The 26,084-nt window shown below is 53.7% G+C and overlaps 2 protein-coding genes across 3 annotated transcripts in view; both read left to right on the top strand.

Moving 5' to 3' along the window:
• The first annotated feature begins 1,698 nt into the window (after positions 1 to 1,698).
• LOC117715969 (receptor-type tyrosine-protein phosphatase V) lies at positions 1,699 to 21,976 on the top strand. Of its 2 annotated transcripts, XM_034512763.2 has the most exons (36): positions 1,699 to 1,820; positions 2,168 to 2,245; positions 2,712 to 2,835; positions 3,771 to 3,838; positions 4,181 to 4,229; positions 4,398 to 4,670; positions 4,843 to 5,112; positions 5,298 to 5,561; positions 6,268 to 6,522; positions 6,625 to 6,870; positions 7,004 to 7,279; positions 8,294 to 8,566; positions 9,836 to 10,099; positions 10,278 to 10,544; positions 10,856 to 11,137; positions 11,458 to 11,598; positions 11,841 to 12,051; positions 12,486 to 12,553; positions 14,170 to 14,296; positions 14,382 to 14,429; positions 15,993 to 16,086; positions 16,242 to 16,332; positions 16,442 to 16,518; positions 17,702 to 17,836; positions 18,401 to 18,523; positions 19,051 to 19,211; positions 19,323 to 19,458; positions 19,783 to 19,850; positions 20,007 to 20,094; positions 20,173 to 20,251; positions 20,333 to 20,409; positions 20,541 to 20,666; positions 20,802 to 20,918; positions 21,031 to 21,194; positions 21,425 to 21,560; positions 21,777 to 21,976. In XM_034512763.2, exons 4-36 carry the CDS (start codon positions 3,782 to 3,784, stop codon positions 21,861 to 21,863), a joined length of 5,130 nt encoding a protein of 1,709 aa, XP_034368654.1. In that variant the 5' UTR covers positions 1,699 to 1,820; positions 2,168 to 2,245; positions 2,712 to 2,835; positions 3,771 to 3,781; the 3' UTR covers positions 21,864 to 21,976. The 2 variants fall into 2 exon arrangements, with proteins under 2 accessions (XP_034368654.1, XP_034368655.1); XM_034512764.2 differs by lacking the exons at positions 1,699 to 1,820; positions 2,168 to 2,245 and having other exon boundaries at positions 2,696 to 2,835.
• A 1,846-nt stretch (positions 21,977 to 23,822) lies between these two features.
• Lgr6 (leucine rich repeat containing G protein-coupled receptor 6) overlaps positions 23,823 to 26,084 on the top strand; it is a 122,700-nt gene continuing 120,438 nt past the window's right edge. Inside the window, exon 1 of the mRNA XM_034513281.2 lies at positions 23,823 to 24,177. Coding sequence (XP_034369172.1) covers positions 23,966 to 24,177 — 212 coding nt within the window. The 5' untranslated portion in view covers positions 23,823 to 23,965. The remainder of the gene's footprint in view (positions 24,178 to 26,084) is intronic.

Here is a 26,084-nt window from a genome sequence, read left to right as displayed (position 1 = left end):
CTTTTCATTTTCCTGGCCACTCCTTGTATCTGTTCTGCAGAACCTTCTCGTTCCTGGAGGTGTGTGTGTGTGTGTGTGTGTGTGTGTGTGTGTCATTACTCATGTTGCTGACTTGTCTTTCTGATTGGGAATTAGGTTCCAGTATCTTCAACTTTAGAGAATGTAAAGTCCTACTTGGAAGCCAGAAGGACCTGCCTGATGAGCAGACTGATGCTTAGTGGTCATGTGACCAAGTTACTGAGTCTCAGATTCCCTAACAGCTTCCTCCCTTCCTTCTTCTTGTCAGGAAGATGGAACAAGCCCCGGGCAGCACTTTGTCCCCAGCCTCAGAGCTTGGAATCACTGTCAGGAGAAGTCTGGGACTGGGAGCTAGGGAGCCCCACCTGGGTGGTGGAAGTGGAAGGGAGGCTGAGTCTGTCTGTCTGTTTGTCTAGGCCTTCCACTCCTCGCCTTCCTTTTCCAGTCAGCCATCATCCTTTCTGGGAAGTTCCACTCAAACAGTAGAGAGATTCTAGGAGTTACTCCCAGCGGCCCAGCATGGGCAAAGTCCCTCATTTCAGAATGGGTAGAGAATAGTGGCCATGCCTAAACCCAGCCCGGAGGTGCCACGGCAGGGGAAGGTCTTACCCACTTGAAGTGTCACGTGTGGTCCTGTGGCTAGTCTAAGATTTCTTCCCCCACCCCAACCCCCCTGATGCCTTCCTCTCACCATTTCCATCCCAGGGGCCATGAGCCACAACTCCTGTTGCTAGTGCTCCTGAAGTTCCCAGAAGTCCTTGTGCCCTGCAGCTCCTGGGGAACCAGATAGTTGCAGGTCCCAAAAGGCTGAAGCTGTCACCCTGTAACATTCTAGGATGCTCTGGGTGGATACAGAAAAGATGAGAAGCCCCAGGATGGGAGGTGACTGTTCCTGACTGCCTCCATCCTCCTCAAATACCAAGGCAGCTCTTCGTTCTCATCCCTGCAAGCCCAGGCTTGTCCTTGGTAGTGTGGGGGAGACAGAGCTCAGCAAGGAGGAGTCAGGGTGAGTGGGGTAGAGACATGCGGTGGAGCCCTGGCATGAAGGCTGAGGCACCCCAGCATGCCCCAGGCTGCACCTCTGTGACAGCTGTCCCAGCGGCCCCTTCCTGACCCAGTTTTCCTCCTGCTACCTTTTTGGTGCCTGCAGGTGTTAGGACTTTCCCACACTCCTCATCACTGGTGGAGAGGACCAGTGGCTCATGCCAGCTCAGCATGGAGCCATGGTTACCTTTCCTAGAGAGCCAGCAAATAGTCCGGCTTATCTATACCTAATGATGAGCTTAGTGCCCCAGGACAGTGACTTCAAGCTGAAGGTCCCCCCCCCAACTTTCTCCCAAGTCCAGAGCTGTAGGGATGGACGCCTGTCCCATAATGGCCATTCCCCCCAGGGGCCCTTTGTGTCCTTCCCACTGTGCTGTCATTGATACTGGCTTATGCGGGAGGTTAGCCCCACACACAGCATATTACTGGCTGCCCCTTCCAGCCCCTTGCTGAGGTCTCTCAGCCTGCTCAGAAGAAGCTGGACCTTCTCCCTTTCCTGGTGACCTTCCCCAGTTTGTGGGAGGAAGAGGAGGCGACTTGTTCTCTTCTGCCTGGTAATTATCTTCCTTTAGTGTGGGGGATGCCCAAGGCCTGGCTTCAGGCTGTGGGAGAGCAGAGGAGGGGCTGGAAGAGCAGCCTACAACAGCTGCCGGGAGGGACCAGGCTAGTTTGCACTTGGAAGTTGGGATGGCAGGACCAGCCCTCTGCCTTCCTCTGCCTTCCTCGGCCTCCTGGTCAGCTCATTCCACACTGAGATGGTAGGCTTCAAGATCTTGGGTTTTCTAGACAGAGGATGTGGGTTTGTCTGTGGGGGTGGCTTCTGGGGGGAAAGTACATTTTTGCTGAATAGAGAATCTTGGCCTGGGTGTGGGGGTCGAGGGGAGTGCTTTCTTAACCCCTTCTGAGTGTATCTCCCATCCCCAAGGCTGCTCTAACAGGGTAAGGCTGGGTCTTCTACAGCCTAAAACCTCCCCAAAGCTGGGTCCTTAGGGCTAGCCACTAAACATGTTCTGTCCCCACAGGCCTCTCTCTTAGCGACTTTGGGAATCTCAATTCTTTACCCCTCCCTCCCAATCCCCATGCATTCTGTGTCTCCTCTATGCAGATTCTGAAGTAAGATGCTCTGCCCATCCTGGCTGCTCACAGAGACTCTGTTAGAAGACACAGAGCGGAGTGTCCCCAGGTGAGATGGACCTGTTCCCTACACCTTGGTCAGACCAAGACCTGAGACACCCCCTGTCACCACCACCCCGCTTTCTCTGGTTGCTAGCCCCACTCCCTGCCTCTTTCCACACACACACACACACACACACACACACACACACACACACACACACACACACACAGACACTCACTCACACACACTCATACACGCACACAGCCTGGAAAATTTGATGAGTCTGCAGTGCTAAGTTTCCAGGACCCCATCCAGGCCGGTGGGTGGCTCTGAGGTTTGGGGCTGGATGGAGCTGTGGTAGGGGGTGGGGCGGGCAGCAACCCCTGGTGCTGGGCAGAGGGAGGAGGCAGGCAGAGCTGGTTTCTGATGCAGGCCTGAGATATTTGCTGAAGTAGGCTAGGAAGAGTCTGCCTTGGTGTTCAGAGTCTGTAACTCTCTGTCTGTCTGTCTGTCTGTCTGTCTGTCCGCACAGCCTCTCACCCTCCTCCTGAGCTTGCTGAGTTCTGGGCTTCCTTCCCAGGGCTCAGAGCCTTGACTCGGCTCCTTCCCTTCCCACGGCTGAGTTGGCACAGGAGCGCCTGGGGGAGCTGCACCAGGTGAGCAGCTGGCTGTGGGTGGGTACAGCGCAGAGCCTGAACTCTTGTGATGTCGGCCAGGCCCCAGCTGGGTCTCTGCAGTGTCTGAGGGTTAGGAGAGGGCAGGGGAGCCAGGTGGGTCCTGCTGACTGAAGAGAAGAAGTAAGGAGTGAGGAGAAAACCCCCGGGATGTCAATCACTCCCAGAAGCTTCCATGCACAGAGGTCTTGAACTGGGGATGGGAGCACCTTTTGCCTTCTCTGCTTGATGGAGTCAAAGTCCTGGGTTCAAGTCCAGCTTCATTCCTCACACACACCTATGATGTGGGTATGTGGACCCCAGGCTGGACCCTCTGGATGTCAGCTTCCTCATCTTAGCAATGAGATGTGAGAGATGGGTTCCAGGGCCCAGGCAAGCTCTATGCCCCCATGATGTGCTTCTGTGCCTGTGACAACTGGAGTAGATTAGGCAAAAGGGGTGACACGCGGCTGGCTCACCCATCTTATGTATTCAGGATGTCACCCACATGCCTGCCTTGAAGCCTTACCTCTGGAAACACTATCTCTCAGGAAGGCACAGGGGAAGGGACCAATGGATACCAAGCCGTATTCTAGAGACAGTACGGGGGGTATCAGGCACTTCTGCTGTGTATTTATTTGCAAGGACCCAGCAAGTCTTCCCCAAGAGCACAAGGCAGTTTTTCTTCTGGGAGAGCTGACTGCTGACAGCCAGCGGAGGAGAGAGAGGTGGAGGAAGGAGGTGGGCTTGTGGACTACCTGAGAGTAGCAGTTCCCTTAGGGCCAGATCCCATTTCTCTTCTACCTCTCAGCCCAGAGCAGGCTGGGCTGGGGTCAGGATCTGCTGCCCATCTGAAAGTCCACCCTTCCCACCCTCGTCTGCCTGCCAGCCACCAGGGTAAGGGGGCCTAGTTCTGTCTTCCAATTTTGCCTCTGCAGACTTTATCAGGATGAGGCCCCTGATTCTGTTAGCTGCCCTCCTCTGGCTCCAGGGCGTTTTGGCAGAGGTAAGGTGGGCATGGGGCAGGGTGGGGTGGATGAGCCTGTTCTCTGGGGCATGTCTAGGCTTCCCACCTCTCTGTGGGGCTCCACAGCTGGTCTTCATTATGGAAGAGGGAAACCGCTCCCTTCCCACCCAGGCCAGCACAGAAGCCAGGAGGACGGATCGTTCCAGCCTTCCAGGCTGCTGGCTACTGCCTGCTGGGTGTACAGTGGCAGTCAGTGTGTGGGAGTCAGACACACAGGGAATCTTCGCTCTGGTCTGGATCCTCACTCTGTGGGCTTTCCAAGAGGCCTGTGCTCTAGAGGCCGCTCCACATCTGCTTCCCCCATTCCTCTCCTCCCTACAGGAAGATGCATGCTCATCCTTGGAAGGGAGCCCAGACCGGCAGGATAGAGGTGGGTGTCTTTAGAGAGAGGGAGAGGTCTCTGGATGTGGGCAGTGGGCGGGTCATAGGGCTGATTTCTCCACTAGACTCTGCATGCCCCTGGTCCCTCAACTTGTCTTCCTTTTTCAGAGCAGAAAGGGTACTGGGTGAATGAATTGTATCCACCTGTATTCCCCAGGTCCACCTCTGAGCGTAAACATTAGCAGCCATGGAAAGCCTACCAGCCTGTTTCTGAGCTGGGTAGCTGCAGAGCCAGGTGGATTGGACTATGCCCTCTGCCTCAGGCGTACGAACTCCTCAGGTTCTCCAGAAGGGCAACAGCTCCAGGCTCACACAAACGAGTCCAGCTTTGAGTTCCATGGCCTGGTGCCAGGGAGTCGCTACCAGCTGGAACTGACTGTCCTAAGACCCTGTTGGCAGAATGTCACAATTACCCTCACTGCCCAAACTGGTATGAAGCCTGCAGGCTGAGGGGGGGGGTGTGGTCTTACTTGGGGTTGGAGCAGGAGGTGACAGCTGTTCTAGAGGACTAATAACGGGACTCGGAGAAACGAAAAGCGACAGCTCCTAGGATGGCGAGCCCTTTGCACAGACTTTGGTGCTTCTCTTGACCTTTGTCACAGCCCCGACAGTGGTCCATGGACTGCAGCTGCACAGCACTGGGAGCCCAGCCAGCCTGGAAGCCTCGTGGAGCGATGCCCCTGGGGATCAAGACAGCTACCAACTTCTCCTCTACCACTTGGAATCCCAAACTCTGGCGTGTAATGTCTCCGTGTCCCCTGACACCCTGTCTTACAATTTTGGCAACCTCTTGCCAGGTAGTCAGTATGTCTTGGAGGTTATCACCTGGGCTGGCAGTCTCCATGCGAAGACTAGCATCCTCCAATGGACAGGTAAGGTGGGTAGCTGGCCAGGGACCCAGGTAGCAGCTAGACTGGGGGATGTGAGAGTCTGGAACTTCCTAGGCCATGTGTCTCAGTGTGGCTGGGTGTCTGGGATCCCTCATGCTAAAACTGGTGTGAGCATCTTGCTCCAGAGTCCTTCCTCAAGCCTGGCTCTGCTCTGTCTATTCTTGCAGAGCCTGTACCTCCTGATCAACTAGTCCTACGTGCCTTGGGTACCAGTAGCCTGCAAGCCGTCTGGAACAGCTCTAAAGGGGCCGCCTGGTTTCACCTGATGCTCACAGACCTCCTAGGGGGCTCTAACCTGACTGCAGTGGTCAGACCAGGGGTCTCAACACACACCTTCGTTCACCTGTCTCCAGGCACACCGTATGAGCTGAAGATTTGTGCAGCTGCTGGGCCCCACCAAATTTGGGGACCCAATGCCATCGAGTGGACCTGTGAGTGTCTAGGGGATACATGGAGGCTGTTCCATTCTCCTTTGGCAAAGTAGTAAAGAGCAGGGTTTTCCCCAAGACCTGGACAGGTGTGTCCCTCTGGTTGACTTGTGAAAGGCAACTGCCAGAGGGGAAGGTAGTGGTTATGGTCAATTGAACTCTCTCCAGGTAGGCTCTGAGCCTGCCACTTTCTGGGTATGGTTTTGTTGAATCTCCCAAAGAGGAGGGACTTGCTGTCCTACATTACTCTAGGCACAGAGGTACACGGAGAGCCCAAATCATATTGTATATAAATGTGGTTGACACTGAACCTAGGCTGGACATCTGTCTCTGCCACCATGACACCATGTTTTCACTCTGAGAAAGAGTTAGGTGGTGGCTAACAGTTCCTGCTACCTGTTGGCTGTGTGTCACTGGGCACGTTGTTTACCGTCTCTGGGTTTTAGTTAGGGTCAGTGTTATGGGAGGTACTCTGTGCAGAACCCTGCAGGCCATGCTGGCAGGCACAGGCATGAGTACTCTATGTACCCTTGTTTCTGTTACGATTGTGTTGCCCATGGCCGCTTGGTAGCTGCCAGGTCTTGGCATTCGTTTGGAATCTGACAAATGAAGCTGGTAATACCCAAATAAGAGGCTGGCAGGTATGTGTAGTGGTTAGAGCACAGAATGAGTTTTTTCTTACCTATTGTATCTACCCCTGTCTCCTCAGATCCCTCTTACCCCTCTGACCTGGTGCTGACCCCCTTACAGAATGAGCTCTGGGCAAGCTGGAAGGCAGGGCTTGGAGCCCGAGATGGCTATGTACTGAAGTTAAGTGGGCCAGTGGAGAGTACAAATACCCTGGGCCCTGAAGAGTGCAGTGCTGTCTTCCCAGGGCCACTGCCTCCAGGACACTACACTTTGGGGCTGAAGGTTCTAGCTGGACCTTATGATGCCTGGGTGGAGGGCAGTACCTGGCTAGCTGGTGAGTCTGGTTGGGACAGGGCTCAGGCTGGGAGCTTGCATAGGGAGTCTGCAGCCATAGGGACCAGGGTTCTCACCTTCTGGTGTCCTGCTGATTCTCCAGAATCTGCTGCACTTCCCAGGGAGGTCCCTGGTGCCAGACTGTGGCTAGATGGACTGGAAGCTTCTAAGAAGCCTGGGAGACAGGCACTACTCTATTCTGCTGATGCGCCAGGCCTCCTAGGGAACATCTCTGTGCCCTCTGGTGCCACCCACGTCACCTTCTGTGGCTTGGTACCTGGAGCCCACTACAGGGTGGACATTACCTCATCCATGGGAGATGTCACTCAGAGCATCACAGGCTACACAAGTGAGTGCCAGTGTGTGAGTCCTTTGGACCTGGGTCTGGAGGGAAGGTAGAGTGAAGGAGGGATTCAAGATATCTGGGCAGAGGGCATCACAGGGCTATGACATAGCCCCTTGCCAAATTGTCCCCTCTTCAGGTCCCCTGCCACCGCAGTCTCTGAAAGTCATCAGCAGAAGCAGCCCATCTGACCTGACTCTTGCTTGGGCTCCGGCGCCAGGGCAGTTGGAAGGTTATAAGGTCATCTGGCATCAGGATGGCAGCCAGTGGTCACCTGGCAACCTTGCTGACTTGGGCCCTGACATTTCGAGTCTGACTCTGAAACCTCTGGTACCTGGATCCTGCTACACCGTGTCAGCGTGGGCCTGGGCCGGGAACCTCAGCTCTGACTCTCGGAAGATTCACAGCTGCACCCGTGAGTTCCTGACCTGCCCCTCTTCCCCCACCCGCCTACGGCCCCGCAGCTGCCCAGTACCGTGTACGTGGCCTTGTGTCCTCTACTCTCTGCTCTTCTCTGTGGTGTGAGTGAAAGTAGAGGCCTTTCCTGAATCAAGCAATTTCCTGTCACGTGGCTGGCTACCCACGCCTACCCAACTATGTGCCCCCACCCCCCCACCTGTCCACCCATCCATGCATCTCTCTTCCCCTTTATTCCTCCTTCTTACAAGTATGTGTTTAATGCCTCTCATTGTTTTAGGAATGGGGTTAGGTGTTAGTTAAGGCTAACGATTATGAACAAGTCTAGAAAGGAAGACTGAGAAACACGGTTCATATGCTGATGGTGTAATGATTTTACACATCATATTATAACAAATAAAAATAGATTAGTAGGGATATATATATATATATATATATATGTATATATATATATATGATGTATTAACTATTTTCTTATACTTTAAAAGGGCAGAATATCAGGACTTTGACTGTGGCTTGACTAGATCTTTTCAGACTCAGACAGACACCTGCTTAGGGAGTCAGAACAGGGTTCCCAGAGAAAGAAGGGGAGATGAACTGAAAAAGAAACCCATGTGGCTAGACAGGATGGGTAGAGGGCCTGAGCTTGCCATGGGCCCACAGTCTAGAGGCATTTTGACAGACAGCACGTCAAACCCATCAGTGACTGGTAGATAGTGGGGTCCTGGAGGGTGAGGGAGCAGGCACTGAGCTGGCTATGTTAGAAGCAAGAGAAGTAAACCGGACGTGTGCTTAGGGAGCCGATATACCGCAAAGTAGGAGGCAGGCATACGGCAAGGGGCAAGGGGCAAGGGGCAAGGGGCAAGGGGCAAGGGGCAGGTGTTGGGTCCCATCTCTGCAAGAGGTTTCCCTGGGCAGGCAAAACAGCTTAGAGCCTTCTGGAAGTTGGAACTTGGGGTACGTGGAAGACGATTTCACACTGTCCTGAATCCATCTCTTTCTGTCCTCAAAGGCCCCGCTCCTCCCACCAACCTGAGCCTGGGCTTTGCCCGCCAGCCAGCAGCACTGAGGGCTTCCTGGTGTCACCCAGTGGGTGGCAGGGATGCCTTTCAGTTACGGCTTTACAGGCTGAGGCCTCTGACACTGGAAAGTGAGAAGATCCTATCTCAGGAGGCCCAGAACTTCTCCTGGGCCCAGCTGGCTGCGGGCTATGAGTTCCAGGTACAGCTGTCTACCTTGTGGGGGTCTGAGGAAAGCAGCAGTGCCAACGCCACAGGCTGGACACGTGAGTGCTGCCCTACCACAATCTCCTTTCCCAGCCTTTTGGGCTCTTGGGGACTCTGAGACTATGAGTAGGCAGCTAGGCTGTCTGTAGGGTCTGTCTCATGTGGCCTTAGACCTCTGTGGGGTCTGTCTCCTGGCCTCCTAGGGACTCCTGTGTGACTTTAAGTGTGCACGGTGACACACCATTCTTGGGATGCCCCTCTAATGCTGTCTGGTGTGAGCCATTAATAACAACGATGCACTAACTGGGCTCCTTGCCCTACCCATGTTCTCTTGTGTACCTACTGTGACAAGTTTAAGAGTTTGACACTGTGGTCACCTCGATTCATAGGTGAGAACTAAGGCACAAAGAGAGAAGGTAACTTTTTCTAGTCTCCTTAGCTTTACAAGGAAAGCTGGGATCTTTGTTCAGGTAGTATGAACAGAATAGTTTCTTTGATATAGTCAACCCCAACTTTGCATAGCAGTGGGGGCACAGAAATACAGAGGTGCAGAGCATATGGTGAGTACCCCACAAAGAGCCCCCAGGGCCTGCAGAGCAGGGTTTGGAATCCCCCCTTTACACCAACCTGATGTCTTAGGCTTGTTTAGCCTGCAGTGCTCTTGGGGACAAATGATGTGGGAGCTCCTGTCCCCAGCACAACCTTCTCTGACATGGGGACTCTCCACACCTGCCTATGCCCCCTCTTTTACCTTTCTTCTCTCTCATGGGACACTATCACGGTCCTTTAGACTTCCCTCAAGGACTGTAGAACCAACACCTGGGGAACAAAGTAGAAGCCTGGCCTGGAAGCCAGGAAACCAGGCTTCTAGCTGTGGCTTGGTTCTGAGAGCAAGCCTTTACTCCTGTGAGTCTCAGTTTCCTTATCTGTAAAAAGGTCTGTTACAGTGTGACTAGGCCAAGATCAAACGACTCCAGATTCCAGGCTTTGAGAGTGGCTAGGCCCCAGATGACCACCTTCTGACATATTGGTTTTCAAACTCCTTTGCTGTAGGTTCTGGGAAGGACTCCCTGGGCTGCTAAGTTTAGCTTTGGTTCCCAGAGGGAGGTCCAGGTCAGAGTGAGTGATAAACTTTCCCTGTTGTGTAGCATATGTGGTAGGTCTGTTTCAGAGTCTAGTCAGAGGTTCACCTGCTGCCCTGAACTACACTGAATTCCTAGGCTCTGGGACTAAGGGTGGAGGAAACGGGGACGATCTTTGGTTGTGGGGGGCATTAAGTTTAGGTTGTTATATCTCTATCTGTGCTCCCCCACTTGCTCTCTCTGCAGCCCCGTCAGCTCCTACGTTGATAAATGTGACCAGTGAGGCTCCCACCCAGCTCCATGTATCCTGGGTCCATGGTCCTGGGGGCCGGAGCAGCTGCCAAGTGACCCTATACCAGGAGAGTGCCCGGACAGCCACCAGTATCATGGGGCCTAAGGCAGACAGCACACGCTTTTTGGGTTTGACTCCTGGCACTAAGTACAAGGTGGAAGTCATCTCCTGGGCTGGGCCTCTTTACACTGCAGCCCCCAACGTTTCTGCTTGGACCTGTGAGTGGGGTGTGAAGTGCACTGGGGGAGGAGACCCCTGGGCACATTAGCTCTACTTGGTCACAATTCTCAGCTCCACACCAAAAACCCTGGATGAGGTCAGCCAGCCCCAGCACTGCACGAGGCATCCTCAGGACTAGCGCCAGTGGCCTGGCTGACCTCGGCCTTCTCTCCACAGACCCACTCACACCCAATGAGCTGCTCGTGTCAATGCAGGCAGGCAGTGCTGTGGTTAACCTGGCCTGGCCCAGTGGTCCCTTGGGGCAAGGGACATGCCATGCCCAACTCTCAGATGCTGGACACCTCTCACGGGAGCAACCCCTGTCATTGGGCCAAGAGCTCCTCATGCTAAGGGGTCTTACACCAGGACGTACCGTCTCACTGTCTGTGACGTGTCGGGCGGGGCCTCTCCACGCCTCCACTCATCCCGTACTGCTGTCTGTGGGTGCGTTCCCTATCTATCTTAGGTTCCCTTAAGACCTGTGGGTGTCTTCAGGGAAGGGTAGTATGCCTGTAGTATGCCCGAGAGGCTTGCCCTTCCACTCTGAATCACCCGCTCCTTTCAGGCAGATGTCAGTCTCACCCCTGTCCCAGTTTATGCCTCTTCAGATGGGCAACGGTACCCCAAAGTCATTTCTCCATGCTGCCGCTGTCCTTTTCACGAGCATGTCAGCCCTTTGTGTCTCCTGGTTTTGAGAGTTTCCTGACACTCACCCGACACTGACACCTAACAACCTGAGCGTTCTGTTCCCTCAGAGCCTGGCCCTGTGGAAGACGTGCTCTGTCAACCCGAGGCCACCTACCTGGCTCTGAACTGGACGATGCCTACCGGAGATGTGTGTGTCTGTCTGGTTGTGGTAGAGCAGCTGGTGCCGGGAGGGAGCGCTCATTTTGTCTCCCAGGTCAACACCTCGGGGGATGCTGTCCTGTTGCCCAACTTGACGCCCACCACTTCTTACCGCCTTAGCCTCACTGTGCTGGGCAGGAATAGCCAGTGGAGCCGGGCAGTTACCCTGGTGTGCACTACTTCTGCTGAGGGTAGGTACTTACCATGGCTTTCTGTTCGCCTAGACCCCCTCCACCACTGTCCACGGGTGCAGTCCCTCTACTGAGCCTCGCTGCCTGGGGCTCTCCTTGCCCACAGACCTGGCCCCTTCGTCTGACCCTGTCCTGTATTTTAGAGCATCATGCTCTGATACCCTAACCCAACACACCTCCCCCGCCCACCCCCCCAGCCTTATTTAAGTGTTCACTAGCCATTTGTCACCAAGTGTCATGAAAGTGCTGGGTAGACAAAGGTGTGCCCTGGAAGGCTGATTGTTAGTGCTGGGTCACAGCCTTTGTTTTCTTTTCCCTAGTTTGGCACCCCCCAGAGCTAGCTGAGGCCCCTCAGGTGGAGCTGGGGACAGGGATCGGTGTGACAGTCATGCGTGGCATGTTTGGTAAAGATGACGGGCAGATCCAGTGGTATGGCATAATTGCCACCATCAACATGACACGTGAGTTCTGGGCTTGGAAGGGTTGGGGAGAGCATGGCTGTGCAGGCACAGGTGTGTGAGGACGTTCTAGGGAGGGAGACTGCACGAAAGGCCAATGCCAGGGCCAGTCTGTAACAGGAAAGGGCTTGGCTGTTACTGAGGAGAAGGCGGGTGTTGGATTGTGAATGGGAGTGCTATCAGAGAGAAAGGGTAGCCTCCTGACCCACTGCTCATCTTGCTCTTTCTTTCTCCTTCCTCTTCAGTGGCCCAGCCTTCCCGGGAAGCCATCAACCACACGTGGTATGACCACTACTATAGAGGACATGACTCCTACCTGGCTCTCCTGTTCCCAAACCCCTTCTACCCAGAGCCTTGGGCTATGCCAAGATCCTGGACAGTACCTGTGGGTACAGAGGACTGTGACAACACCCAGGAGATATGCAATGGGCATCTCAAGCCAGGTTTCCAGTATAGGTGAGGCCTAAGGGCCAGGGAGGGCAGTTACTCTAAACTCCACTCTGGATAGTAAACAGGGACAGACTCCTAAGAGAAGGCAAGTGCCAGTCCACAAGGCTCCACAGTTATTTGAATCACTTCCTGGCATCAGTGTAGGCAGGTAGGGGAGAGGGGATACCTGTCTGATGATACATGGTTCTTTTGTTAAAAAGATCTGGGGGCTGGATTCTTTGGGGGGACTTTCAGGGAAAATCCAAGGCTTTCTGGCTCTTGCTCCCAGAACAAGCCAGAGAAAAACGAGAAGAAGCCGGAGGTGGTCAGCGTAGGATTGTAAGGAGTAGGATGTCCAGCCTCTAAACATGACAGGATGGAAACTAGCTAGCTGAGGTGGCCATTGCTGCTTCTCAGCAAGGGTCTCCCTCCCAGTATAAAGTCCCTCTCCTTTGTCCCAGGTTCAGTGTTGCAGCCTTCAGTAGGCTTAACCCTCCGGAGACCATCCTGGCCTTCTCAGCCTTCTCAGGTAAGCCAGGCACCTGGCTGGGTAACAGCTGGACGGCTAGATGCTGGAGAGGGAGAAGGGTTGATAGCCTTCTTGGGCGGCGGTGGGAGGGACTGAGCTGCTCACAGGAGTCACTGCTGCTTGGCAGTGCCAGGGGACCAGAACATCAATGACATGCACTAGACTGCAGACCTGGGATGGGGTTTGGAGCAAGTGTGGAAGAGGCAGAGGCTCTGAAGGGGCTGCTACTGTGTACAGCCTCTCACACCTTCCTGCACCACTCCCTGTAACTGGCTACTCCCAACCCCCTTGTGTTTAAGAACAGCTTTGTTCAGAAGGAACCCTTGGGGAGACTCCAAGGTAGCCAAACAGGGTATATAAATTAGAATTTCCTAGAAGGTACATTGGAAACTAAAAAGGCATATGTCACCATATGCCTTTAATCTCACCTGTCCCATACCCCGAGAAGGCAGAAGCAGGCAAATCTCTAAGCTTACCTTGGTCTGCCTAGTTCCAAGGCAGCCAGGGCTTTAAAGTAAGACCCTGTCTCAACAAACAAACAACAGGAAACAAACACAATAGAAAGAAGTAATAGTTACTTTTAGCAACTGTTTTATTTAAATGAAAATAGTTAAAATTAAGTTAATGTTTCAAAATCAGAAAGTGTTTTCGAGTCTGGGGTGGGACCCTTGCTTAGCACAGACCAAGTCCTAGGTTCGATTCCTAGCACTCAATAGAAGGGGTACTGTGGACCATACTGGTAAACCCAGCATCTGAAAGGTAGAGGCTGGGGAATCAGAAGTTCAAGGCTGCCCTCAAATATTTGATTGGAAGTCATCCTGGGATTCTTGAGACTATCTAAAACACAAAAGCAAGCAAGCAAGCAAGCAAGCAAAAAAAAAAAAAAAACAAAAAAAAAAAAAAAACCCCAAAACAACCACGTAAAAAAAAAAAAAAAAAAAAAAAAAAAACCCAAACAAATAAAAACTACTGAGAACCCCCTACAGCCATCGGCTGCTCCTGTGGTCTCACACTGTATAGATCTTAAATTGTTGTAGCCACACTGTGGGTGGCCAAGAGCCTGATGTGGCTGCTGGCTCCTGCAGTAGGTGGTATAGTCATAGGCGGTACAGGAGGCCAGGCCTTCATTCCCATTCTTCTTGAAGGTGGCAGGAGTAAAGCAGGGTCTGTGGGGGTATGGCCAGCTACTAGGAAGAAAACTGTCTGTCTGTCTATCTGTTCTCAGCAACCTACTACCCAAGACTGATGATATTTCTAGACTCTGTTTAGTATCTGGGACTTCTAGGAACATGGAGAGATATCATTACATTCTCTGTCTAGAGCAATGGTTCTCAACCTTCCTAATGTTGTGGCCCTTTAACACAGTTCCTCATGTTGTAGTGACCCCCAACCATAAAAATTATTTCATTGTGACTTCATAACTGTAATGTTACTACTGTTATAAATTGTAATGTCAATAGCTGATATGCGGGATATCTGATATGTGACCCTCAAAGGGGTTGTGACACACAGGTTGAGAAATGCTGATCTAGAAGGCCTAGGTCCAGGAGAGGCTAGCATGGCCTGTGGGGCCAGTTGTGAAGTTGCCATAGTCAATGTTTCCTTGCCTTCCACAGAGCCCCAGACCAGCATCTCTCTGGCGGTCATGCCCCTGACAGTTATGATGGGGACTGTGGTGGGTTGCGTTGTCATTGTATGTGCGGTGCTATGCTTGCTGTGCTGGCGTCGCCTGAAGGGACCAAGGTGAGGAGAGGCAGCGGGACTGGGAGGCCCTGTGTGATGGGAGGAGACCCTAGCTTCCCTCCCATTCTCTTCTCCACTGTCACAGGTCAGAGAAGAATGGCTTTTCCCAGGAGTTGATGCCTTACAGTTTGTGGTGAGTGCACTGAAGCTTCCCAATGACACGGCACAGCCTGCTAGCGGCCCTGTGAGGCTCTGGGGCTGCCCCAGACAGGGGGCTCTCATCTCTGCTAGTCAGCCCCCCATCTTTTATCAGGCTTTTCAGCCACTGCCCCCTCTTTCAGTTCTTCTCCCTTTTTCCTCCTATTCAAACTCTCACCGTAGAAGTCAAGGGTGTCAGACAGATAAGATCAAGGAGTGGGAATCCGATGAGGTAGCAGGCCAGAGACCCAGAGAAGGGCCTGAAGGCATCTGCTGGTGGAATCCCTTAGTGAGGACAAGCCAGTTTTGGTTGTATTAAGGCTTTTAACTGATTGGACAAGGCCACCTCACAAGGAGGGAATCTCATTGGCTTGGCTTGTACTGCCTTTATTTTTAAAGGGCCAAAGAGGGCTGGAGAGATGGTTCAGTGGGTGAAGCATTTTCTGTGTAAGGGTGAGAACTGGAGGTCTTTTGGGTACAGCAGCCTGTCTGTGATGTCAGTGCTCAGAGAGCAGTGATAGAGTCTAAGGACCAAGTTGGCTAGCTAGGACATCCTAAATGGTGAATTCTGGGTTCTTTTGTGAGCCACTGCCTCAGTATGTAAGGTGGGGATTGACTGAGAGTGACACTTGGCCCCAGCCTCACATGACCACAGCTTCATATGTGAACCCCTCCCCCCTCAAAAGCAAGGAGGTTTTAAAATCCTAGCCCTCAGGAAACAGAGGCAGGCAGATCTCTGTGTCTTAGAGGCCAGCCTGCTCTACAGATTGAGGTCTAGGGCAGCCAGGGCTATATATACAGAGAGACTCGGGGGAAAAAAAGGCAAAAGATTGATACGATTTAAAGAAAAATCAGAGTCTGTCAGAGAAGTTGAATGTTAATATCACCTGTAAAACATCATCCCTGCAGCACCCAGGATAACATTTACCTTTAACTCGGGTGCTGTGCTGGGCCAAGGTGGTACATACAGCAAGCCTCATACTTCCCTTCTCCAGTCCCTGCTAACTGGCTTTCTGACAAACCCTGTGGACTTCAGGAAAAAAAGTATTTTGTTGAAAAATATATTATAAAAGGTGAAGGAACCTTTTGAGGCAAGTCCTGGAGAAACTGTGCGGATTGAATCAGGCCTGGTCTCTTTTCCTCGTATTGACTTCCTGTTGAGTTGACCCCATGTAGGCTGGTCTGCAGTTCAGAGCTGGAGCATTTGCCTACCATGTGCAGGCCCTAGGTTTGATCCCCCAAACTGAAGAAACTCCTAAACAGCAAACACTCAGCTGTGACCAAATGACCTGGCACACACATATACGGACTTCCTGCCTCTGGCCTGTCTCCCTTGATGCTACCCTCTTTCATTTTATTACACTATGGGTTTGGGGGCCTGCTGGGTCCTAGAGAAACTTTCTGTTCTACACAGGGAGGGTGGGGTAGCCCAGCATCTGCATGTCTGATGCCTGCCTTCCCTGTTGCCTCATTGTGCAAGCCAGCTTTGCACCTGTCTCCCAGGACAGGGCAGGGCATGCACTTAAAGCTGGGGTCTATTCCTTTTCTCTTCTGCCAGGCGGACCCATAGGCCCATCCCCATCCATAGCTTCCAGCAGAGCTATGAGGCCAAGAGTGCACATGCACACCAGGCCTTCTTCCAGGAATTTGAGGCAAGTCCTGTGTCATCCTGTGTCCCAAGGAGGGAGGACCGGGACATCTGGGCTGGGCTGGACCTGCCTCCCAGCCTAACTTCTACCACTTACCCTGCCTGCTGTGGGCTGAGATGGGTTTGCCTCTGCAACTGGGACCTGCCTTGACTTCATAGGAGCTGAAGGAGGTGGGCAAGGACCAGCCCAGACTAGAGGCCGAGCATCCTGCCAACATCACCAAGAACCGGTACCCACACGTGCTACCCTGTGAGCGAATGCTGTGAGCAGGAGGGAGGTATGGGTAGAGGCCTGGAGCTTGGCCTTAAGGAGGGGCTGCATGTGCTGCTTCCAAATGTACATCATGTACTCTCTGCAGATGACCACTCCAGGGTCAGGCTGACCCAGCTATCAGGAGAGCCTCATTCTGACTACATCAATGCCAACTTCATCCCAGTAAGGGCCACCTGCAGACACAAGGGGCATTCCTGCTGCGGTTTTGCAGGACACTGTCCTGTGCTAGCTATTGTAGTTATCTGGGCATAACACCAGGTCATGCTTTTTAAGGTTAGTCTGGCAAGAGGTCTACTGTGTGCCAGGCTCTATACTGGGCCCCCAGGAGGCAGAGCTGGCTTAACTATATTATCTATATCTATATCTATATCTATATCTATATCTATATCTATATCTATATCTATATCTATATCTATATCTATATATCTATCTACAAAGGAGCCCATGATGTGTGTGTATAAGAGAGAGAGTGTGTATGTGTGTAAGAGAAATTGAGTATGTGTGTGTGTGAGAGAGTGTGTTTTCAGTGTGACATGTGATATGTCAGAGGAATAAGACAAGCACAGACTCAGGCACATGAAGGAAAGTTTGGCACACTTGAATAATCAAAAAGAACTTAGACGAGGATGGATTTGATCTCTCAAAGGGTGAATGGGGTTTTTGATAATCAATGGGGAGGACATCCCAGATAGAAACATCTAGAAAACAGCCAGGCAGGAAGGTACAAGGTTTGTGTGTGTCTAGCAGAATGTAGAGAAGTGTCAAGTGGTGGGGTGTGGGTTTGGACTGGATGAGGGATATCTTGGATTACCACACTGTAGGCCTTGCTTCCACCTGCCAGGTAATGGCAGCCATGCACAACTTGAATAAACACACACACACACACACACACACACACAGAGAGAGAGAGAGAGAGAGAGAGAGAGAGAGAGAGAGAGAGAGAGAGAGAGAGAGAAAGTTTGACAAGTTTGACTTTAGGAAGATTGTTCTGGACCTAGGCATGATGGCAGACACCTGTAATTTCGGCAGGAGGTCAAGAGAATTGGGAGGACGGCCAGGGCTTTATTGTAAATCACCATCTCTAGAAAACAAAGTCACTCCGGGGTTAGTGAGGAGTGTGGCTGGGTAGATAGCTTCTAGCATGTCAGGATCTTGAATTTTCCTGTATGTTTTTCTCACCCTTTCCAAGTGGGACGTGGGTGGTGGCAGTGTCCTTCAGGTCACCCTCCAGGACCACAGTTCTTGTAGGTCATACATGATCATAGCCACTGCTGAATGTTTGATGGGCCCGGCTGGCCAAGACACTGTCTGGTAACATGCCCTTACCCTGCACCCCACACCTTAGGGCTATAGCCACCTACAGGAGATCATTGCCACCCAGGGGCCTCTCAAAAAGACGCTAGAGGACTTCTGGCGGCTGGTGTGGGAACAGCAAGTCCACGTGATCATCATGCTGACTGTGGGCATGGAGAATGGGCGGGTGAGTGTCCTGCAGCTTCCCAGAATTACCACCAGGTGGCATCTGTCCTTCTCACAGGAGTGCTCTCCTCCCCCATCTCGGGGCAGGTGGGCAAGTTGGGGGTTCTGAGACTCACCTAAGAGAGGGAAGGAGGCAGGGGTAACCGCTGGGCTCGTGAGGTCCTGGTTTGACTCAGTTCCTCCTGGTCATTTACTCTAGGCAGTGCAGGGGCAAAGAAGGCTCTCCTCTGTCAGCCCAAGGCCACACCTCCTCTGTGCTGTGCGTGGACAGGCTAGCCTAGAGCAGAAGTGGCTGGGCATGCCCTCCTGTTGAGGCAATGAGAAAAGGCCAGCCTCCTCCTAAGTCAGGGCCATCTAGCTCCCAAAGCCAACACAGAATCCTGAGAGGATTGTAAGGGCACTGGAGCCTAGCCAGGGGAGGAAGCTTCTGGAAGAGATGGCTTCACATCTGGGTGGAGGCAAAGAAAAGAATTTCACTAGAATGGCAGGGACCAAAAACATGGGTGGGGGTGGTAGGGACTGGATACAGAAGGGGACAGCCCTGACAAGCACCCCCTTACCCTAGGTACTGTGTGAGCACTACTGGCCAGCCAACTCCACGCCTGTCACCCACGGTAACATCACCATCCACCTCCTGGCAGAGGAGCCTGAGGATGAGTGGACCAGAAGGGAATTCCAGCTGCAGCACGTGTGTGCCCAGGGGACAGGGCTGGCGGGAAGGGCACTAAAGCTGAGACTCCCCTCCTGCTTCACGTGGCCTGTTTCCTGATGATGTCATAAGCTCTCAGTCACTGGACAGGATAGCATGAGGGGAGGGCGTCAAAAGACACAGTGAAGGCTAAAGATTGAGCCAAGATCACATCGGTGTAAAGAAAGAGCGTGTCCGTCCACCTTCTGCTCAGCTCAAAGATCTCTGGTCACTCTAACCTCTTTCTTGCTACCACATGCTGTGACCTCTTAGAACAGGGAAGCCAGAGGCTAGAATGGCCTCCCTGCCTGACCATCTTTGGGCGATAGAGATACACCAGGAGACTAGGGGAGGACCAGAGTGCCCTTGTCCGCACCCGGCAAGGGCATAAGCTACATAGCTGTGGCCCGCACTTTGAAGCAGGAGTTTACCTCTGCCCTTAAAAAGTTGGTGAGGAAGATTTCTGAGATTAGGAAGAGGCCCTGGGGTTAAGAAAATGAGCACAGCCCTTCCCCCACCCTCCCCAGGGGGTCGAGCAAAAACAGAGGCGCGTGAAGCAGCTACAGTTCACTACCTGGCCAGACCACAGTGTCCCCGAGGCTCCTGGCTCTCTGCTGGCTTTTGTGGAACTGGTGCAGGAGCAGGTGAAGGCCACTCAGGGCAAGGGACCCATCCTGGTGCACTGCAGGTGAGGACAGGCGGGGGGGAGGGGGGTTGGGGTGGAGGCCCTGGCTGGCTGTGAGCCTGGGAAGGGCTCTGGGTTTCCTGGGGCCTTAGTCTTCATGGGCTGTCCCTACAGTGCAGGCGTGGGCAGGACAGGCACCTTTGTGGCTCTCTTGCGGCTGCTGCAACAACTAGAGGAAGAGCAGGTGGCCGACGTGTTCCACACTGTGTACATACTTCGGCTGCACCGGCCCCTCATGATCCAGACCCTGGTGAGGGCCCCGTGTATTGGGCTGGGCAGCTTAGACCCAAAGGAGTGGAAGAGGGTAGAAGGCCTCATGAGAGCAGGAAAAGAAGCTCAAGGGGGCATGCGGAATGGCATGGGGCGAGGGTCACACCTAGGCTACCATCTCACCCTGACTGCCACTTGTCTTTCTGTAAAAGGAGAGAAGGTACTGGCCCCTGACACCCTTGACACTGCAGACAACTCAGGACTCTCTAGCCCCACTTGCCACGCCCCTTTTTGGTGGGTTGGGACCAGGACCATTTCCCTCCTGGACCAAGGCCACTTACAAGTCAGTGCCCTCTCTCTGCAGAGTCAATACATCTTCCTGCACAGCTGTCTGCTGAACAAGATTCTGGAAGGCCCCTCTGACGCCTCAGAGTAAGTCAGCTCTCCTCAGGTCCAGGCAGGTGGGCACTGGTGTCCTGTGCTTCCCACTAGGGCTCTGAGCTCCCATGCACTACAGTCAGCAGAGAGGAGGACTGGAAGCAGGGGCTAGACAACCAAGTGCTTTCTCTCTTCTCCTCCCTCCTCCAGCTCCGGCCCCATCTCTGTGACGAATTTTGCACAAGCTTGTGCCAAGAGGGCAGCCAATGCCAATGCTGGTTTCTTGAAGGAGTACAGGGTATACTTTGAGCCAAGGAGTGAGTGACCATGGAGTAGTTCTCTCTGCCCAACCTTACCATGTCCATCTCTTTCCCAGCTCCTGAAGCAGGCCATCAAGGACGAGACTGACTCTCTGCTGCCCCCTCCTGACTATAATCAGAACAGCATTGTCTCCTGTGAGTCTCAATGTTGGTTGGGGTGGAACAAATGCGTACTGTGAGACCCCTGGCAACCTGATCCTCATCATCTTCTCCCAGGTCGTCATTCTCAGGAGCAGTTGGCCATGGTGGAGGAGAGCCCTGCTGATAACGTGCTGGAAGCCTCACTCTTTCCTGTGAGACGATGTTGATCCTGCAGCCCTGTTTGACTATTTGTGCTTCCCTGCCTGGGGCTGGGGCTGGGTCCTAGGGGCTACTACAGTACAGACGCCTTAATCCCTGGGAACCAACAAGCTGTGCTCTGCAGGGTGGGCCATCTGGTCGCGATCATGTGGTGCTGACTGGCTCGGCCGGACCAAAGGAACTCTGGGAAATGGTGTGGGAACATGGTGCCTATGTGCTCGTCTCCCTGGGCCTGCCTGATACCAAGGAGGTGAGGGGAGTGGAGGGGCAGGATGGCTCCGGGAATGGGGGCAGGGAGAGGAGGAGTGTATGGTGCTGTTCGCTGTTAGGCCAAGGCATGGGTGGAGAATTTGGAAGCTGACTGAGAAGCCTGTTTCCGTCCTAGCCACAAGACATCTGGCCAGTGGAGATGCAGCCTGTTGTCACAGACATGGTGACAGTGCACAGAGTGGCTGAGAGCAACACAGCCGGCTGGCCCAGTACCCTCTTCAGAGTCATACACGTAGGTGTTGAGATCATAGGACTTGGGGCAGAGGGCAGTGGTATGAGAATCCCATGCTGGCTTCCCTCTGTCACCCTCCCCAGTGCTAATGTTGATCTTGCCCTTCCTCCAGGGGGAGAGTGGAACGGAAAGGCAGGTTCAATGCCTGCAGTTTCCATGCTGCGAGACTGGGTGTGAGCTCCCAGCTAACACTCTACTGACCTTCCTTGATGCTGTGGGTCAGTGCTGCTCCCGGGGCAATAGCAAGAAGCCAGGGACCCTGCTCAGCCACTCCAGGTGCCATTGACAAATGCCACATGTTAACTTGGGTTATGGGTCAAAGGGTAGTCTCCCAAGGCTCTGTCTCCTCTGCTCAATCTGCCCGGATTTGTTAGGGCTCTAGCCTGGCTGGCCAGTTAAGTGCCTAACATTATTTCTCAGTCCTTAGAACTAACCTTGGTTTCCCCATGTCCCAGGAAACTGCCCCATCCCCAGAGGTCCCACATCTAACTCTAGGTCAATTACAGTAAGAGCACAAACCAGCTGGGCATCTTCTTGGCCATGGAACAGCTGTTACAGCAAGCAGGGACGGAGTGCACAGTGGACGTCTTCAATGTGGCCCTGAAGCAGTCACAGGCCTGTGGCCTTATGACCCCAACGCTGGTGAGAGGCAAAGAGGGAGGGGCTTACTGTAAAAGGGATCAAAGATTCCGTCCCAGCTACAGGTGACTGTTAGATTACCCCATCCAGGTCACCACCAGGTGGCTTTGTGGACCACCATGCCCTGCCCAGAGGGAGCAGAGGTTAAGAGACCCCCGGGAGCCTTTCTCTGTCAGGTTTGGGCAAGCATGTGAGGTACCTTCCTGTGTCTACCCCCAGGAGCAGTATATGTACCTCTACAACTGTCTGAACAGTGCATTGCGGAACGGGCTGCCTCGAGCTGGGAAGCGGCCTGTGCCCTCCTAGGCATCATGTTCCAGCAAATCCACCCAGGCCTGGCTTCCCCAGGAGAGCAGATCCACCGGGCCTCATGCTGTCAAAGGGCAGAGTCCGGGAATAAAGAGACATGGTCAAACTCATGGTTGTGTTCTGTTTCTCTATCCTTCAATCTAGGGCAGGGGTGACAGTCGGGGCTTGGTCTAGCTAAGCCAGTTGGCCTAAAGCTGGCATGTTCTTGACTTTTTTCCAGGTGTCCCCTATTCTCTAACCTTCTGCTTTTCCAGTGTATTCAGACATCAACCTTTCTACTTGTCTTAGTTAGACATTGCTGGGAAGAGAAACCATGACCAAGGCAACTCTTAGAGAGAACAAGATTTAATTGGGGCTGGCTTACAGGTTCAGAGGGTCAGTCCATTATCACCAATGTGGTTAGCATGGTAGTGTGCAGGCAGACATGGCGCTGCAGGAGCTGGGAGATCTACATCTTGTTCCAAAGGTGGTAACAGAAGGCTGGCTTCCAGGCAGCTAGGATGACGTGTGTGTGTGTGTGTGTGTGTGTGTGTGTGTGTGTGTGTGTGTGTTTGTGTGTGTGTATGTCTCTGTATGTATCTCTGTGTATGTGGAGTTAGAGCCAAGGTGAAGGAGCAAGAGATAAGTAGGAAAACTACAGAGTAGGCTTCTGCTTGCTTCTGTGTGGCTCTGGAGGACCATTCTGTGACCTTCTTACAGGCTTGTCTACTTCTATTATGGCCTCAACTGGGGTCCTGGAAACACAGTACTTTTGGCTTCTTGGTCTGACTGTGCAGCGCCGGCTCCAGAGTGTCCACGAGGATGAAGAGGGATTGTGAAATGTTTGGGGTATAGAAGCAAAGGGTGGAGGGTATCTTGGCTGCCTCCGAGGTCCTCGTGTCTCTGGTGTGGACCACGAGGGAGTCAAACTGCTCTCAACCTGGTCTAGTTCTACCCTGGGGCTTGGCTCAGGGAAAGGCCTGGAGACTAGAGGAAGCAAAAAGACACATGAAGAAAGCACTTCTTGCCCAGGCTGGCCTAAGAAGAGAGCTGAGTCTTGACTCCAGTTTTAGCCCCCCCTTGCCCTTGCTCTCCAAGGTCCTGGGATGGATTATAGATGGAATCGGGCCCTTAAGGTGCTTGAGCTGCATTTGTAGCACTGAGCCTCCAGGTGGCGCCAATCATCCGACTCGCTGGCAAGCTCTGGCAACCAGCTGTGCGGAGGGCAGCCCCTCAGTCGTCCTGAGTCCCGAGATCAAGGATCAGGGTGATCTCTAGATCTCACATCTTATAGTCTACATGAGTTCATTTCCATGCCCTGCGCATCTGGTGGAATCCACGCCAGTTTCTTTGGTGTTGGGGCGTAGCTCCTCAAGGAGGGGGTTCCTCCTCATTCCTACTGCCAACCTGCGACCACTTCCTTCCTCCTTAAGACCTTCTTCCTTCCCTGGTCGGAATGGGTGCGGAGGAGTGACCTGGGAACTAGTCCTGAGGCTGTTCCCAACAGCCGTGTGACCTTGAACGTCTCTCTCGGGTCTCTCTTCCCTTCAGCCTAAAATCTGGTAGTGGGGTTGGAGTCTGTGGAACTCTGGGGTCTTTTCCTGATGGCCCCTGGTCCCTTGAGACCCTGTGGCTGTTCCCAAAGTCAAGAAGAATTCGATCCCATGGGCTCAAGCTCTGGGACACCCTTTCCAAACAAGTGCAGGTCTCTGATGTGCTGGCCGTTACTAGCTTTCTTTGCTTTCTCCCCCCCCCCCCCACGCCCCCGATGAAATTCCTGCCAGCTGGGAAGGAAGAAGGGAAGGGGAGCGAGCCACAGCGTAGAAAGTTTCCTTGACTCCTCCTCCCACCCCCCCACTCCACCCCGTGTCTCCCTCCCTCGCCAAGCCCAGCCTGTGAAACTGAATAACGAAGATCACTCAACAATGCCTGCCCCTCTCTGACTGCACCGTCCCGCCGCCGCCGCTGCCGCCGCGCCCAAGCCAAGTCGAGCGGGGGCGGTGCCCACCGACGGCGCAGCCCTCGGGCCCGCCCGGGACCAGGAGGTGAGCCGCGCGCTCGCAGCTCCGTGAGCCCGCCCGTCCGAGCGCCCGCCAGGTGCCCCGCAGCCCACCGCCGAGATGCACAGCCCGCCGGGGTTCCGGGCGCTGTGGCTTTGCGCCGCGCTGTGCGCATCGGCGCGCGCGGGCAGCGACCCCCAGCCTGGCCCGGGGCGTCCCTCCTGCCCGGCTCCCTGCCACTGCCAGGAGGACCGCATCATGCTGTCAGCTGACTGCTCAGAGCTCGGGCTCTCAGTGGTGCCAGCGGACCTGGACCCCCTGACGGCTTACCTGTGAGTACTCACCTGCTCGTCCCTGTTATTCGTGATGGCCGCCTGCCCCACAAACACTCGTTTGGTGCCCTGGGACATTCGCATCCCAGGAGGGCTCTTTCTCTTCCAAGTCTAAGACTGGACGACTGGGGATCTAGTCTTAGAACTTGGGAAACTGAGGCAAGAAGTGAGCCTGGGCCTCCCTGCTCCCTTTCCATCCCCATGGGCTCAATGGGGGACCTGATGAAGTGCAGTGTGAAGGCTGAGCAAGAACGTGTGTGTATGGGGGTGTGGGGTGTGTGGGTGAAGGCAGTATATTCTTTTGCTGTCTTCCTTAGCAGAGCACTGCCCAGGAGGTTGATAAAGGCAAAAGTTAGTGCCCTGGTGTGAGATGAGGGGAGTGTGCCCTGGTAGGGTAGAAATGGGTCTTTCCACCACGGCAAGGAGCAGATCTGCCCCACTGAGGTAGGGGGCCTTAGTAAAGGATCAATGCAGTTCTCTTTAGCTAGGGACTCTGCCAGTACCATCTTCTTGTGTGGAGGTCTCCTGCCCCCTCCCCAGGCCTCCCTGAAGTCATGTCCCAGGAGGCTGTGTTAGAGACACTAATTTGTGGGCAGGCTTCAAGGCTGAAAACCAGAGAACCATTTTTAGAGTCTGAGTTGGGGTGAGGTGGTGCATGAAGGGGACCCTATTGGGGGTAGCCGTCTCAGAATCAGAGAGTCAGAAGCTGTAGCTGATCACACTACCTGGGCAGGAGTGGGTTGGAGCATATCCGGGACCACTTGGTCCCGATCCCTGCTGCAGGGAGAGGAAACCCCTGGCCTCCCCTGCTTTCCCTTAGAGGAAGAACAGGTGGGAAGGTCTGGGTAGAAAGTCTGGCCAAAGCTCCCCCAGGCCTGAGAGAGGCTCTCCCAGCTTTAGGGTCCTAGAATTGAGGATAGCTGAGGAGGAGGTAGCCGGGCTTGTCCCCAGAGGCTCAGCGACAGAGCCGGTGGGGCCAGAGTGCACCGATAGGGTAGTGTGGGGGATCCTGAACTAGAGGCCCTTGTGGGGCTCCCTCCATATCTCTATGCCCCCTATTCATATCCTTCACCCCCAAAGAAACAGTTGTGAGGACAGAGAAACATCCGTATTCCAGAAGGCCAAACCAAATCTTGGACAGCCCGGGGTGGGGGGTGGGGTAGTGATGGGAGAGGTGAGCACAGGTATTCACAGCAGAGCTGCAGGGGTGCCCGGCACCAGGCAGAGAGCAGCACTCTGGGCCCACCCCCACCTCACCCCAGAAGCTCCATTCCTAGCAGTTTCATGTATTAGAGGTCTATGACACTGTTTCTTCTGAAGACAAGGAAGATGGCTAAGAGTTTAGAAATAACTTCTATTGAGCCTTTCAGGACAGCAGGAAAGAGGCGTCTTGCCTGTGTCAAAGGGGCAGAGGACACAGAACCTTCCAGAGGGAGGCAGGCCCGCCCACATCTCTCAGCAACCAAACCTTTCTAGAGTAATCTGTGGGCTTTTTTTTTTCTGGCAGGACTTGGGGATAAAGGTAGAGTTTCACCTTGGGGACCCAAGTATCCCACAGTCCATCCTGACAATTCCATGACACTTTGACCCAGTGCCCTCTGATATGTGGGGTGTCTTTGGTTAGAAGAGGTGAAGGTTTCTGAGCCTTTCTGGGTGTGGAGGAAGCCCTTTTCTGAGGGTAGGAGAAGGGAGTGACGGGTGTGGGTCCTGGGTGATGCAGAGAATTTTACAGCCATATCCCCGGCTTATCAGGGAGCTGGGGAGGACCATGCCTTCTGCCTTGGTTGTGCAGGGGTCCCAGGTGGGTGGTGGAGGAGGGGCTTCTACTATCTACTGGTGGCTCAGAGGTGGAGCCTTCCTTCTTTGCTTTCTCAGGGGAGCTGCAAGGACGTTTTACATATCGGTTT

The sequence above is a fragment of the Arvicanthis niloticus genome, chromosome 10 (genome assembly GCF_011762505.2).
Source record: "Arvicanthis niloticus isolate mArvNil1 chromosome 10, mArvNil1.pat.X, whole genome shotgun sequence".
Classification (NCBI taxonomy): domain Eukaryota; kingdom Metazoa; phylum Chordata; class Mammalia; order Rodentia; family Muridae; genus Arvicanthis; species Arvicanthis niloticus.
The sequence above is the reverse complement of the archived record's forward strand: the minus strand, read 5'-3'. Positions and strand labels throughout refer to the sequence as shown.